The sequence below is a fragment of the Cyrtonyx montezumae genome, unplaced genomic scaffold (assembly GCF_038088225.1).
Source record: "Cyrtonyx montezumae isolate F1298 unplaced genomic scaffold, pur_monq_1.0 scaffold_3, whole genome shotgun sequence".
NCBI lineage: Eukaryota > Metazoa > Chordata > Aves > Galliformes > Odontophoridae > Cyrtonyx > Cyrtonyx montezumae.
In genome coordinates this window covers 110869546-110886394 of record NW_027072034.1, presented here as the reverse complement: position 1 = coordinate 110886394, position 16849 = coordinate 110869546, and the positions used below count along the sequence as shown (strand labels likewise).

The 16849-nt window shown below is 42.4% G+C and overlaps 1 protein-coding gene across 2 annotated transcripts in view; it reads right to left on the bottom strand.

Annotated features, from left to right (window-relative positions):
• Positions 1-16849, bottom strand: part of MRTFA (myocardin related transcription factor A) — a 79546-nt gene that overhangs the window by 13901 nt on the left and 48796 nt on the right. For both annotated transcript variants that reach the window (XM_065742943.1, XM_065742942.1), the window contains exon 2: positions 13700-13765. In XM_065742943.1, the coding sequence (XP_065599015.1) occupies positions 13700-13706 (7 nt within the window). In that variant the 5' untranslated portion in view covers positions 13707-13765. The remainder of the gene's footprint in view (positions 1-13699; positions 13766-16849) is intronic.

The following is a 16849-nucleotide window of genomic DNA, read 5'->3' as shown; positions in this document are numbered from 1 at the left end:
GTGCCAAATTCCAATTGCGCCCAGTGCGCTGGATGAGGTTCAGGCTACAAAGAACCATTTGTAGAATAAATAAGCTTAAGTACATGATAACTAACCACAGTGGGGGAGTATACAAATGATGGGGGGCAAACAGTTCCTGCTGAGGTTAAAGGTAAGTTTCATACTATCAAGTTCCATACGAACAGGGAGAAATCACCAGGGAAAGTTTTGCAAGCTGGCAAACTGCACTTTGGGATAAGCAAAGTAAAGGCAGAGAGATGATGTGCTTGTGAATATAGGCAGGTGCTTGGGCTTAAACACACGTTTCTTTCATTGTATATGTAATGCAAAAAAGAGAAATACAAGCTTCTTTAAGTTAAGGTAGTCCTAGACAATGATACTGTGTGGTATATAGATCAGGATAAAAATCCACACTGGATATGTAAGCAGCAGGCTTCTTCTTGGGTTTCCAAAGGCACACTGCCACTAGAACGTGCCTGCATGGCAGTAGTGCTTTGCTGTCCCCTTCCTATCTCTGCCGTCAGCGTGAGGCAGGACGTGAACTTTAAGTGACATTTCCCTGGCCACAGCTAATGGTCACAAAAGCCAACTGCAGGAGCGCAGCCGATGTCACAGGTAGCTCAGGAGAAGCCTTCCACACAGAAGAATAAAGGAAGGAGAAAAGCATCCCTGAGATGAAAACAAAATGAAGACCCCTCTCTCAAATCACATAGTAAGTAAAGAAGTTGAATAGAAAGTAAAGCAAAACTGCTAGGGGAAGAACCATGCACAGAACAATGTCAGTCTCTCTCTGGAAACAAGCACTGGGCTGCAGCCCTGAGCTGGCAATATGACAGAGGACTTCATAGCTGACCTCTGGAAATGTCAAGAGAGCACAAATCCTTCACTGCTTCCCTCAGCAATCCAGGATGGAGCTAGATGACAGAAGAGGGTGTCTGTTGTAAAATCCCACTCCATCTGAAATTAACTAAGCCTTTTGTATTTGGCTGGGTTTGAAATGACTATGGAGGGAAGAACTGGGCAGCAACTTCTGCTAACTTTATCAGAGCGAGTGGAAAAAAAAAAGCAGCAGCAAATCCTTGCACAAAATACTGGAGCACAGGGCTGGCTCAGGCACAGGGTGAGCAGGCATGCATCTCTTCCAGCTCCCAGCACTGCCCTTCCCAACCACCTGGCACCGATCCCTCAACCCATTCCTGCCCCCATACCCCATTGACTTGCTCACTTGAGTGCTCCTTTATCCATTTCACCCAAGATTATTCACACTGACAAAGCTGTACTCTTGCTAACAATATCTGGTATTATGGCTCATTTTGACCATGGCTGCAGGTGAGCAGCCAAAAGGGTGGACCAGAAGCAGCATTAACACCCCTGGCATGATGCACTGAGGTAGGAAGGCACAGGGCAGGACTTCTACCACTGATGCAGGGCGTGCAAGCACTTGGTATATAATGCAGTAAATGCAGCTCCACAGAGTAAGGATGAAGACACTCCAAGCACCTCATCCTTTCTGGCTGATCCAATGCATACTCAACCATATCTGAATTACACTCAACATACTCAGCTACTCCTTACAGTCTAAATTGTTCTTGAAGACCACTGATGAAAAAATGCAGTATTACTACAGAGGAATTATCCCTGGGTTTAGATGTCCACACTAGTTGAAAACCTTTCTGAATGTCTAATGTTATTTCTCATTCGACAATATATCCTCATCATTCCTTGCCATACTTTCCATAATTACAAAGAATAACTACTTTTTTTCCTCTTTGCATTTATCCCAATATATTTGAAAAGTTTGGTTCTCCTAGAATCTTCTGCTCTATAAAATGAGCAAAGCTGGTTATTTCAACCTTCCTTTATAGAGAACATTTTCCAGACCTTTGCTTGTTTACTCTCTTCTGGACTTCTTCCAATTGATCAGCACATTTCTTGAAGTACAGTGTCCAAAATTGGGTATATATTCCCGCTAGGCTTTACCAGTTGTTCATGCATCTGAATGATTATTAAATATCACTTTTCAGTTGTATGTCTCTATCCAGTTGTCTTGCTTGTGCACATAAAACACGTAAAACACTGAGGTGTCCCATCCTCTTCTGCAGAACTGCTGTTGAGTAGAGATTCTCCATCCTCCATTTAAACGACTGACTCAATGGCAGTGGCAGAAACTGCTTTTTAATTTGTTTGGGTTTTTTTTCCATGTTATTTCTCAACTTTTCCAGAGTACTGCAAGTCCCAATCCTATCCTCCTCCCAGCTTTCTCATCTGCATTCTTAACAAATACACACACTACTCCCTCGTTTAAATTGAGTTACTGAAGCTGGTGAATAGTGTTGGCCATGGGTCTTCTTTTTCCCAAAAAAAGAACTTTCACCCAAAAGCTCCTCTGAGCTCACCCTTCCCCATGTGATACCAAGCCTTTACTCCAGTGCTGTGCTCTCACCAACTTTGCACACCACTTGAAATTGTCCCAGCACAAAAATGTCAGGTGAACCTGTGCCAGGCACCTTTCTAAACCCAGGAAGTGAAAAAAAGGCATTATACACTGTGAATTCCTGCGAGGAATATTTATTCCAGTGGTGGGTACAGCCTGAGGACTGACCTCTCCCCCACACCATGTCCCATTCATTTCTGTCTCTGATGCTCCAGCAGGATCCATACCATGCACCAAGAGCAATACTAGGCAATGGTCACCAAAAATTAGCTGCTTCCTCCCTGTGCCATGTGCTTAGCCCCAGACAGGTGCTATTTAGCCTTGATCTGGCTGACTGCGTGGCCAACCTTGCTAACTTTGCTGTAGCAAAATTGGGGTGAGCTCCTGATGACAACAGAGTGCTGTCAGAGGCAGAAATCTTGCCAAACTACAATTGCAGTTATTAGCCTTTGATAGATTTCCACCTCCTTGGTATTTCTCTACTGCTGAGATATTCAAGAATGCTGAAGTGTTTTCCCGCTATGCACCCTTTTTGCCTGCCTTTCTGCTTCTCTTTATACATGATATGTTCATATTTTCATCCTCAGTAAAGTGAGTTTCCATGTTCTGTCCTCATTCACTCCTGCACCTGGATCCAGGACAAAGCACGCCAGCACTCAGTTATGCTGATGGCGCTTTGTGGACTCAGATCACAGTTGTTTTGAAAGAGTTATTTTAACCTGGACTTGTATGCTCACTTACAGCCCAGCTCCACAAATAATTGTGTCAGCAAAATAGAGCAGAAGCTGCCCAGCCAGCCAAAGTCAGAACTGAGAGGCTGGTTTTAAAAACCCTGCTCTGCAATGGGCGTTGCTCTGAAAGTAATACCTCCTACTTATCTTCATGGAAACTACAACAGATCCAATGAGCACAGTAACGCTGCTTGACAGAGCAAATTCTCAGCTACAAAACACTATTTTTCAGCGTAGTCACCACCACTAGCTATGCATTTTTACTGGTGATGAACAAGAGCCTGTATGCCACACTGGTCTAAACCTGCACCAGGAGAGGAGATCCACTGTTGTCACTGGTGAAATGCACCACCCGCTGCTTCACTGTGCTCACTTCTGTTGGTTGGCCTTCATAAATGTTCAAGCAAGTGTCAATGAATGTCCGTGGGGTAACTTTTTACACAAGGAGGTATTCAATTACACACCTTTGCTTCATATGCACTTCCAGATCAGATAGCATTTGGTCACAGTGTCTCTCTGCTGTCCTCTGTCACGTGGCAACAAAATGTTGAGGAGTTCTGGCGGGAAGGTTCAGCCACTACTGCCATACCATCACTGTTCACCTCTGACATCATGGACCAACATTATAAACTAGAAGGCATTACTTTTGGAGCCGTCCTTGTAAAATATATAATATAGTTAATGTATATAAGTAATAAATCTTATTTTAACTGTTAATGTTTTCATTAAAACTTTACGAAAAAGAGAACAATACGATAAAACCAATGGGATATTTGACCTTGTTTTCGTGAAACTAATGCCTCAGCCAGGTTCGATGGCAGCAGTTGCAATCCTTAGTGAGATCTCACTGTGTTTGTCAAGAGATTTTGAATGAAATGTTACTATTCTTGTGCTTCATCCTTCAAAATAGCTGTTCACAAATGTATATACTGCAAGAAAGCTGACCTGCTGGAGTGCTCTGCAGAGAAGGACCTGGGTGTCCTGGCAGACAGCAGGTTGGTCATGAGCAGTGAGCCCTAGTGGCCAAGAAGACCAATGGTATCCTGGGATGCATTAACAAGAGCATGGGTAACAGACTGAAGGAGATGATCCTCCCACTCTACTCTGCCCAGGTGAGGCCACATTTAGAATACTGTGTCCAGTTTTGGGCTCCTGTATGGGAACTGCTGAATCACAGCCTGAACCACTGATTCATCACCTGAGGTGAGCACGGAGTCAGCTGCAGGAGCACAGGTGAAGGCAATGCACCTGTGTGACCAGAAGGGGTGAAGTCTGGCTCCACCCCTCCCAGACCCCATTTAAGGGCTGACCACCACTGGGGAAGAATCTCTTGTATGAGATCCTTCCTGTGTGGAGTTCCAGGCAAGCATTGACCTTCAGTAATGGGTAAGCCCTTCCTAATTTATTGTGTGTCTATACCATCTGGATAAGCCATACAAAAATATACTGTCCATCTTCATTATATCGTGTGGGAACTATTCATTCGGGGTATTTATCCTACAGCTCCCCAGTTCAAAAAAGACAGGGATCTCCTAGAAGGAATCAGCATGAGGAAGGGCTGAGTTACCTGGGTCTGCTCAGCCTGGAGAAAAGAAGACTGAGAGAGGATCTGATAAACATTTTTAAATATCCATAGGGAACTGGGAGGCAAATATGGGCCAGGCTTTTCTCAGTGATGTGCAGTGACAGGATAAGGAACAATGGCCTAAAACTTGAACATAGGAAGCTCCTTACAAACATGTGGAAGAACTTCATGGTAATAGCAATGGAGCACTGGAAAAGGCTGCCCAAAAATGCTGTGGAGTCTCCTCCTATGGAGGTATTCAAGGCCTGTCTGGATGCCTACCAGTGTAACCTACTGTAGGGTACCTGCTTTAGCAGGGGGTTAGACTTTACCTCTTGAGGTCCCTTCCAATCCTTTCAATGCCATGGTTCTGTGTGAAACCCAAATCAAATCTGAATCTCCAACGTGACAGTAAGAGACAAAAAGTGAGGCAAAATGGCTCCAACGTTTTCTGTTCAAGATTCACCCAGCAGCACAAAAAAGCAACTTTAAGCCTGGCAAGGCTTTCCAAGACAGTCATATGGAGATATTTGAGTTCCTGTTACTCAGTGTGAGAAACAAGTGGAATCAGAAGCAAAATCTGAACCACTCTAAGAGTGAAACGTAGCAGAGGAAGGAGTCTGAACCAGCCGCTGAGAAAAAGAGGTCAGAGTGGCTGTATACTGCATTAGCTTCTGCAGTTGACAAAAGATGCCAAGATCTGCCAAATCCATGTGAAGGTTAGAAAGAAAGACAAATCTTTGTTCGAGTGTCTAGGGAGGAAGAGAGAATGGAAAAACTTCTGGAATAGGTTAAGATCTCAAAATTGGAATCAGTGATCAGACCTGAAAGCCAGTGGGATTTTCTTGGTCTCCATAACTAGTCCTAGCTCTTCAGCGACAGCAAGACGATGTGCTAACTGCAAACCAGCTGGTCAGAAAACACGCAACATCTGTAGAGGCTACAGGCGAATTTGAAAGACAGAATCAAGATTGGCTCTTAAAGGAAAATTAAAACCTCTCTTTGCTATGACTAAGAGAATCTCTTGTCACATCCAAAACCAACCTCAGACTAATTCACAAAGGCAAGGCCTGCTGCTGCAGCTGCTGTTCATCTCTGCTCTGAACCAAACTCTGATTTCTCTCTCTTGTTTACTGTATGCTTTCGTAAAAAGATGAGATAAAGAGCTCCACAACTTCCTTTGTCTGTTCAGGGTGGGGTTCCCACCCTGTAGCTTCTGGTGTTTGCTATGCCACCAATCTTGAACCATGGATCAAGGCAGTTGGCATTTGCTTCCCATTCATCTTTATCTCACCTCTAAAAAACAGTTCGTGAAGTATGGAAGACTAAAGTATTCAAAAACTGGGTTACATGCACAGAAGGAGCTGCCATCTTGCTGCAGGGCGCTATCATGGAGCAGCATGCTGAAAGAATGCAAAAGGGGAGGAGGAATACACTGGTGGTGAAAAGAGTGCTTTATCAGCACACTTTTGTCTTCAGGTCTGTGTCCCAAATGTGGAATCTGTGGGAACTGCATGATGATAACTCAGAATCCTTGCTGTTTTCGTAACACTGGCATGGATAAAAGCCCCTGGTTTAAGGCTAAGAGCTGCACGTCAATGTAAGGGTAATAACACAGCTGGTAAACTGTGATTCTTCAAACCTCAAAATATCTATCATGAACTCAGAAAATGCAAAGGTAAGACTGATTAGGAAGAAAAAATAATAAAAGAAACAAATATTTTTAGGAAGGTGAGAAACACACCTCTGACATGCACACAAAAGCAGCTTCTCCCTTCAGTGACACCCTTCAATAACTATCACTGTCATTACCAGCTGTGCATGTTCCTAGTCCTAGAGGAAAGAGGGGATGAAGAAGGGTTCTTTCCCACTTTATTACTGTTGCCAGCACTGCCAAAGCCTGGCATCACAGTTACAGGGCCACGGCCTTAGGGGGACTTCCCTGTTGCTGAGCTATTCCAGTAGCTAGAGACGCGGCAGAGGAAGAAAGGCCATGTGCTCTGGAAGTAGAGCTGAAGAAGTCCTGCTTTGTTATGTCACCCTGTCTCTTGCACCAACAGTTGTGATGCACTTGATTTGCTCGGCTAAGATACAGCAGAGGGGTAAGACTTAGGTTAGTTGTAACAGTGCAAAAAGCCTGATTGTCAAAGCCAGTGTGAAAGAATCCAGAGAAAGCTGGACAAATTGTCAAGGCCCAAATGTGAGTTCATTTAAACTCTTAACAGAGATGCATCATTTCTCAGAGACCTTACCCTCCCCCTAGGAGCAAAATGGAACTTGTCACCCATGGTAACAGTTATCAGATCTCTGGGTGACTTGCTACAGCTTCATGCCAAAGAACTTGTACAGCAAACACTGATAATGTACAGATCACCCTGTGCATCCCCGTTAATGCTTTGCATTCAAAAGATCTTACTGAAATCTTGGACTGAAAAATAAAAAGAATGGAATGCTTCAATACAGTTACTATTATTCCACATCCAAACTGAAGAGGAAGTTTGATTCATCCACTCCTAGACTGGGCTGTGTGCCTACTTCTTGGCTGGGCAACTGTCCCTTTGCAAACTCTTCTGATAGTGTTACAGAGTGCCGTGGCTGGCAGAGATGTGGGGCAATGAGAAGAAAAAGTAGAGATCATTCCCAGCTAACAAGAATGAACTAACCCAAAAAGGCAGTGGGAAAATGAAGGAGAAAGAACTGCATGACATACAAGGCTCTAACCTCTCTGAATTATTAGGCATCTTAGCAAACAATCAGTAGAGTTTAATGTTGCAGGGAGCTGGGATAAAATGCAGCCTGTCAAGACCCTCAGCACAGACTTTTCTCTCTGCAGCTTCAGAAAGGTCAGACAGCACATTTCCATTCCTCACACAATGAACCTTCCTATTCCAAGTCTTATGAATCAGATGATACAAACGCAGGGGAAACAAACATATGCTATCAGAAAAAAAAAACAAGAAAAAAAAAACAGAGCAGGTGCAGTTATTAGGCCTCTCACATAGAGGCTCTCAGCTTAACCATACAGGCTCCCTTTTCTCTACAAAGCCTCAAGGCTTTGAAACTGAGCTGCAAGAGATACATGTCAGTGAACCAGCAAAGCATTGCTGGGAGACAAGCTGCAGGTCGATGATCAAATGAAAACAAAACCAGTTCCAGATTCCTGTGTGACGTGGCACAAACAGAAATCCAGCTGGATGTGTTCTCATAGCAGTTTTTGATTTACACTATCTTCTTGGTGCTCCAGTCCTTGCTCTCAGAGCACGGCATCTACATGCAAAAGTCTCACTGGCCTCTGCACTTGAGATTTCATTCTAAACAGGAAATACAGGGCCTCAGAGATTAAGAGGAGTACTTTAAAAAGTTATTATTTTTTTATATCTTCAAGGCTTGATGGGTTTGGGCATTTTATTAAAAAAGTCTGGGAGTGATGATACAATCCATACGGTTGCTTTGAACTTCTTATCCTACGTGAAGGTACAACTTCAGCTTGATTTGTGGAAAAAGGCAGGAGACAGAAGCAGCACTGGAAGGCAGAATAGCTGATACAGGGTGGTAGGGGAATATCACTTTGTACTATTACTCTAAATAGACTTCAAAAAAATGCAAGGAACATCTCTTCTAAGTCATGATGCATCAAACAGCAGGAGAATGTTGGAGCTCATACGCAGCACAGAACACAAAGCAGGAAGGGCACATTCAGGGGATTAAAGCAATAGGTTTACCTGCAATTCAAATAGAACATGCAATCCTGAAATGGCCACTGCATGGCCACACGGCAACACTTCTGAATCAGTAAAACCCTGCTCATCTTCTATCACAGCCCTTATGGAGATGAAATGCTGCGGAGGCATTAAGAATTGCACCTGAAGTCATCAATGTAACAGCAGAACGTTTCCTGTTGTGAAAAATAAATAACTGTGTATGTTCTAATAGCTTGCTACCTTTGCTTTCCTCAACTTACACCACTAGATGCTCCTTTTTAAGTAACACTGGTGAAACATTTTACAAGCTGGCAGGGGAAGACTTGTGTTTTGCCAACATTCTAGTATGTTCTACTGTAGCTACTGTCTGTAACAGGAATCAGGAATTGACAATATCCACAAAGGATTCATCTTCCTCATCTCCACTCTGGGAAGACCTCACTGTGGCCTTCCAGGACTTGAGGGGAGTCTATTAAGCAGGAGGGGACTGACTTTTTACATAGATTCTAATAGGACAAGAAGGAATGGTTTTAAACTGAAAGAGAGGAGTTTTAGGATGGATGTTAGGAAGAGAGAAAAACTTTATTCAGAGGGCAGTGAGGCCCAGATTTAAAGCATCTCCTTCTCAGAAGAGTCTGAAACTCAGCAGCACAGGATGCCAACATCTCATTTACCAATATACACTCAAGTAACCAATAGTCCAAGTAGAAAACTGCACCTGAGTGTTGCATGCCTATAGCACAGAAACACCTTGGGGCTGTGGCCTGTAAAAACAGACAGAAAGACATCCTTCCTGGATTCTATTCCAACTGCTACCTTCTAACCATGCAGCATCAGGGAGGCTCTACTTTCAGTTAAGAAGTGATTTGTACTGAACAGTTGGCATGGCAAGAGAAGACAGAACATGACAAACCAGTACTGGATCCAGTAGACAAAGAAGGATCATGGGATGAAAACTGCTCATTGCCAGCAGGAATTAGTAAGTTGACAAGGACTTGAGCTTAGTACTGTACACCATCAAGGACTGTTTTGTTTTTTTTAACCTGTCTTCTGCATCCACTCACGTACACTTGTACACATGGCATCTCAGAACCCAAACATACTATTAGAGCAATTAGATGGGGGCACAAAAACTGGCAAGCACCAAGTACACTGAGGAAAAGGGAAGCTCTTGGAAGTTTTTGACCTGTGCTGCAGGTCGCCTCTTCCTAGTTCCTGGTTCACACAATGCCCTTCTCAGTGTGCCTGAGGCACCTTGCAAATAGTCACAAAGCAGCATTATAAAGCAACACGCTGCACATTCCCAGAAACTATTTTCTTCTTCTGCTTTGTCTGTTAAGGTGAATCTAATGGTCACAACAGCAGCTCTGGGGCAGGACTGTGCTGAATGACGACATTCCCTGCTTGGCTCTCTTTCATGTCTGCAGGCAGAAGCCAAAGACCACAGTCCCAATCAATAAAACAAGGGCTATGCAAAGCTTTAAAACCAAAAGAGCAAACAAACAGAAAAAGCACAACATGTTTTGCAAAGCAGAGTATTGCTACACTGGCCAAGTGCCTTTCCTCTTAAATTTTTTGCTGTTTTAGTCGAAGATACTTCCCACGTCTTCCTACTCTGATGTACCTTAGGTGCTGTGTTAAATGTTCCTTTTGAAAGCAGAAAACTGAAGATTTAATTCTCACAAAAAAAAAAAAAACTTATGACAGCTGTAAACTTTAAGTTGAACATTGTGAAAATGGCACCTGACTGCTCTGCAGCATAACAGAATGCAGAGCACAGCCAGCAGTTTTTGTTCAGTTTGCATTTTAAGAGAATGAGAATTTCTGCAGTTACAATAAATAAATAAATAAATAAAGCAAATAGTGAAAAGAATTTTTCTGTTGTCACTGTTGGAAAATAGGCCAAAACCAGAATATGTGTGAAAACCCTGCCCATTTCAAGGTACAGTCCCAGCTCAGGTCACAGGTATGTCAGATGCAGATGAAGACTTATTTACCAGTTCTCTCCTCTGGGCATTATTGAATTATAATCTTCAACTAATGAGTCCTACTACTAGTAAAAGGTTATGTAAAGTGATAACAAAATAGTAACAGGAATTAATGAAGCATTAAACTCAATTATTTTGAATCCTCTGTCACTGCTTATAAATGTTTTAGTTCTAACTACATTACACTAATTCTTTAGTGAAGCATAACCCTGCTGTGTGGTTGGTGAGCTGGAAAGGTTACTCAAGTGAGATTAAGTGTACTTGGTAAAAAAATGTTGATACATTTGCCTTTCCACCATATAAACAGAATTCCACATGGGGACAAAGTAAGCAACTCCCAGCTTTGTTCTGAACAAGCAAAGCAGGAGCGGTGTGACTCTTCCTGGCTCTTTACTGTGAGCATCAACTGTTTCACAAAATGTGTTCTCCCACTCAGCGTCCAAGAGCCCTGCATGGAAAGAAGCCTGAAATACAAATTCTTGTTTACAATTCACAAGCTGAATTCAAACACCACCTATGATTTGTATCCAATTGCATTCAGGAGAACCAGAGGTACCAAAGTGAGCTTGCACAATAGATAGCCTGTAATGTGAAACAAAAGCTTTTACTTCCCCCATATTTGGTTCACAGATTTTTGCAGGTCTGCTTTGAGACAGGATCCAGGAGTCAAACTGAATTAAACACTAAAACTTAATGAACACCCACAAATTGCCAAGAAAAACAGCTGATGTTGAGGAACTGACATCCCTGTCTACATGTGATAGTGAACAGTAGGTGTTGCGCCAGACAAGCTCTACTCTGGTCCCGTGGACTGAATGAGTTCTACCTGCAAGCAGAATATCCATCAGTTCAGCTTCATCCCAATGTAACACAACTCTCAAACTCTGGGATCCTTCTGTGGTGCAAAGCAAGGTACAGGAAGCAGAGGCGGGTTCAATCAGGAGTTTGACTTCAAAAGCCCCTTTCCAATCAAAGCTGTAAGGCCAATGGAGATACAATCACAACTACCACAACTCTTTCAAGAGCATAAAGGCTCTCCAAATGGAAACGAAGCTAGAAGCCAATCAGCGTTTCCTGCAGAGGGAGCATGCCAGCTCATTTCATTCAGCACCACACCATCCTCTCGTTTCCTAGTTTTAATTTTTGTTAAACCACGAGAGAGGGTGGAGCAGGGCTGGTTCCCTGAGTAATGAACTCAAAAGGGAGTTGGGGTTCAGTATAGCCATGCTTTGTAGCAGATGATGCTAACACTATTAAGTTCCTAAATGCTTTCACAGACAAGTTGTGCAGGGTAGGGACAGGACAAGACACAGGATGCCTGCACACTGCCAGTGGTAAGTAAAGAGTGTTCTGAACTGCTGAAAGCAGGAGCAAAGCCATTGGGAATCTGAGATGCCCTCAGTAGGAACATGGTCCTTAGTCATCTCCCGTACTTCTCAGGTTGAAAACTGGACTTTGCTTTAAGGATCACAATTTATCTCACATCAGTCTTCTCATTAAAACTGCCTAGACAAATAATGTTTTAAACATTTCTCTATGTGCGGCTATTTCCAGTTGTCAGGTATGGGTAAATGACACCATGACTTGGAGGGAAATAATTTCAAATCATCTTTAGAACAGATCTGCTATAATGTTTTCTCTTAACTGTGGAAAGAACCTTTTTATGTGGTGCCAATATTTTCACAATTATACTTCATTGAGCATTCTTCTTTGGTCTGTCATAAAATTCACACGTACAAGACATAAATGAGGCAATGAAGGGTACAAGTCTGCAAAGACTTGTCATATAGGCTGTATTTTAAGCAAATTTAAGACTGATTAATTACTCTGGGTGCCTCACTTGAATTACTTGAAAGAGCCTCATTTTCAAAGGGCCTGTAAAACAGACCCCTCTCAAGAATCACAAGTTTGGCCAGCAACACCTTGAGGAAAGCCAGTACTGAACAAAACCTAATAAGTATTTGCATACAATCCACCCAAAGCAGAAGACCACAAAGAAGTCAAGAACATTTAGGAATATTTTCTCCTGGGAAGCATTAACAAAAGCACACAGCCACTAGGACATCAGCCTTTCTTCCATAATCAAATACATTTTGTAGAGGAGCATGTACATGAATTCTCCAGGTAAAAATAAGAAGACAAGCATGATGTACTATATCCAGACAGAACAATCTTTCCTATTTAATTTGGTAACAGAATTTTAAACAGGGAGCCCAGAAACATCTTGAGCATGTCACTACCTCCCAGTGAGTCGCTTCAGCTGGCAGAGCAGTGCTGACAGGTTCTCTTCATTCAGAGAGAGAGCTGACAGCCTAACCTTATGGTTTTACCAAAGTCTAAGTCACACCACTGTGTCATATTACAACATGCTCCCCAGAAATAGAAGGCATGAGAAATTTTTTACTATATAGTTCTCAAGGTGTGTGAAATGGGGAAGGGGGTAAGCTTGTGAACGAATTTACCTGAGCCATTGCCTTCTACTAAAGCTGTGAGGTGAAAGTGAGCAGAACTCTTAACACTTGCTCTTTGGTCTTGCTTCAAGTTGTTAGCTACGTATCATTTAGTTCAGAGGTACCTATGCTCGTGTTAACAGGGCAGGGAGCAAAACAAAAAATGTTTCTTCTCTCCAGTGCTAACCTGACAGTTAATTCATTAATGCTTTTCATTTAAGGGACATGTGATGCATTCACCCAGACAAGCACACTGAAGTACTCTGGCTCTGCAGATTTTGCCTCCCCTTGCAGGAAGGGAACTAGTTGATGCCCACAGGTCCCTTGCTGGCTCTGTTTTCCAGCTACAAACAGAAAACAAGGCTACTCCTGGGTTAACATCTTGTACACACTGCCAGTTTGGACCAAGTTTATGGAATATGAACATACAAAGCTACAGCTGCCTCCGAGGTCTGAGGAGGTGACAAACAAGAACAGAAACTGCAAAGGCAGGAAGCCTGTTAGAAGAGTGATTACCAGCATGCGTCAACAATATATGACACTTCTAACAGCATGGTCTCCAGGAGACTTGTCTCTGCTACAATCAAACACAAATGTTCTTTTGGGGTACGGTTACACTTGAAGCCATTACTCTGCTCCTTGGTATCAAAGGACACCCCATACCTAGAGTACTAACCAAGGACAAAGTTGGGTGGAACTGGGTGGGGCTCTTATATATGATGTTGTTCACCCAGAAACGGACAATTAGATCTTTCAAATTGTACGTGAAACCAGCCTCAGCTCAAAAACAAGCACAAAAACAACAAGAGAAAGAGCTGAAGTGATACTTACGCGGCATGATCCCTTGGCTCACCAGCTCCTCCCGTGTGCGCCGCTGCTGGAGCTTCAACTGCAGCACTGCACAACAGCAGAGACAGGGAAGAGAAGGAAACCCATCAGTGTGAGAAACAGTCGAAGACACATTTTCAAATACATCTTGTTTTCTTCTTCAGATGCAGCGGACCCAGCGAGCAGCAGAACAAGCAGACCCCCTCCCACCGCACTGCCCTGCACTGCTGCAATTGCAGAAGTGGCTGCAAGCACCGAGGTTTCCGTGTTCTGCTGCGGGTAACGAGGGGAGGAAGTTGCAAAGGGTCTTGGCAGGGTGATAAAAATGTGCACAGCCAGGGCTGTTTCTCAATTCTCCCTAGAGCATCAAGGTCTTTCAAACCATTAATATTAAAAAACAAACAGAAGAATGATGTCTGACAGTACTCCAATAAAAACACAGTGACACTCCAACTGCTAATGACTCCTAAAAACTCAAATTACTTTGTGCAGATTAAATTGATTTGAGAAAATTATGGGTCATTAGGTTCTCTAAATTACAGGACCAATTTCCTTCCTCAACTCAGAAATTCTTTCACCTTCAGAAACATCTCATGAAAATGAAATATCATGGCTATCTCTATAAGTGTCCTTGTCCCACAGAAGAAGGAATCCCTTATCACTAGAATGTCCTCTACTTATTGGAGTTCAACAGAATGTATGTATTACCTGTGTACAATGCAATTACCTATTTTTTCTCAAATGCAAATGACTGGTTTACTCATAATTTCAGCTGCTAGACTGTAACAGCAGTTTCAATTCAAACTGTACAATCAAAGCAAAATTGTAGAAGTTGTCCTTACAGTCAAAGACAACTTCCACATGAAAGGGACCTGGTAAAACCAAAGAAACACGCATGCATCATTAGGACAACCTGAGAGAACAGACACTGAATCTCAACTGCAGTCAAACCCAAGAGTCTAAGCACACTCAAGATGCAATATTATGAATGGCATGGCATCTTCTTTGTTTTAAACTTCATTTCTCTGTCAAGTTCACACTGTATAGTCCACATAAAAGAAGTCCACTCAAATGCAGAACCACCAGAGAACAAAACTGCTCTACAATCTTATTACAACCCTTTTACTTCCTGTCTTAAGTATTCTTTTTGTCCAATATTTTCATTTCCTACACTACACCCAACTTTATACTGTACACGCCCCAAAGCAGAGATCAAAAAACTTAAGCAGAAGACGGCACTTCACCTACTTATATATATCAGCCCATTTTACCTGTTTCCTTAAACCTTCCATCCACTCTTTGCATTAAACTGCACCTTCCAATAGTCATCTGGCCTTCATGTGAAGTTGATGAAAGATGAAAATCCCATCTCTTCTGCTGTTGCTTGCACAGCAGCTAATCATCCTCACCTCAGCTAGGCCAGACTTGCCTAGCTCCAGCTTTCATTGGCTCTCAATATTCTTTTTTCTTTTTAGTTTATGACAGTGTAAATATAATTCCTACATCTAAAGGCACTTCTGCACACAGTGTACAACCAACCTACCTCTTTTCTCTTTCTTAAGCCAAAGGATTTCTCAGGGGGTTCAGGAACACTCCTGCATGGCTCGGTTTTCACTAGCAATAATACAAAGAGGAGGCGAGATCTCATCTTCTTGCAAGCGGTCTCAGTCCCGCCAGGTAACTCTCACTATGTGGCATTTTTTCTACTCCTGAGCCATCTGGGAGGCTAATTTCTATACCATAAATTAGCACATCTCAACTAAATGTACACTGACTAGGCACAGACCTACAGCACCCGCCACCCCAGCTTTATGTGCAGATAAGCTCAGCATTACTCATTTCTTCCGCTTTACACATCTAGCAGTGTACTTGTCATCTAGTTTTGACACTTTACTATCTATCTGGCAGGACCCTCTGCCTTCCTCACCATCCCAGTTATCTCCACCACTTACCTCCCCAGCTGATCCACCTTTCCCCCCCAGTGCTAGGACATTCGGAGAAGAGCCTCACTCGGATGCAGACAGCATTTTCTGCTCCTTGGTGTACACACCTGTAGCTATGCACATTTCATCCAGCTGTCTCCATTTGCCTAAATTATCTTTTTTTTTTTTTAAGCCATCGTTAAGATCATTTATGCTTTCACTAATCTCTGTTCCTTCCACACCTTTGGCCATGCCAGGCTGATCCCAACTAGAAACTCTTCTCTATTTCCTTTGATTACAGGCAGCTCTTAAACCACTTACACACTACTTCATTACATTCAAAGAGTCTTTTAGAATCTAAAACATTTTGCTCTACCTTACAGAACTTAAATAAGTCTGTTACTCCCAGGAAAAACCCCTGGAAACCAAATTTGTATCAAAACAACAGAATTATACTTGAGCAGACCAGATCTCCTAAAATGGAAAAGCTGCATTATAGGATTATACTGCTGCTCATATTTAGATTATCAAATTTTCCATAGCTTTTTCCCCCTGGAACTGATTATATTAGATCACCCTCTGGTTACTTACTCTCACTTTTTCACTAGCAATGCAAGGTTTTACTTCTTTTTCACTCCTCTGAAACCTCCCTACTGTTACCAGACTTACTAGAAATCGGTGTCAGCCAGATACAGACTTCACAAACAACTCAAAAATCCCTTTCTGACTTCAGCTTCCCCTATGAATTTTCCAAATATAACTTACTTCTATATCAGTTATTATCTGCTACCCTTTTTCTCTACTCATTTTATGTACCTATTATTTTAAACACCACATCCCTTCACAGCAAGAAGTAGCAATTGTCAAGAGGATCAAACCAAATAATAGGAAAAAAAGTTATTTTCTGGATATTTTTAATAGCTATTAAGCAATGCCTGGGATTAGTGAATGTATATGCATACATATTAAGCAGAAGTTATAATTGGCACAGAATGTATTTTTTCCCCAATACAGTTCATTTTGGGAGGAGGACAAAAAAAGGACTAATTCAGTTCACTTCTGAATTCATTTGGGTTAAATAAGTACTCAGAGTTCCAAACACCATTTTGTATATTTAGGAGATCACCTGTTTACGTGTGCAAGTGTGTGAACCCTAAATATAGATTAACAGATGTCCCAAGAACCAATCCAAGGCTGTTCCACGTGGAGCTCAGCCAAGGGTCTAGAGTGA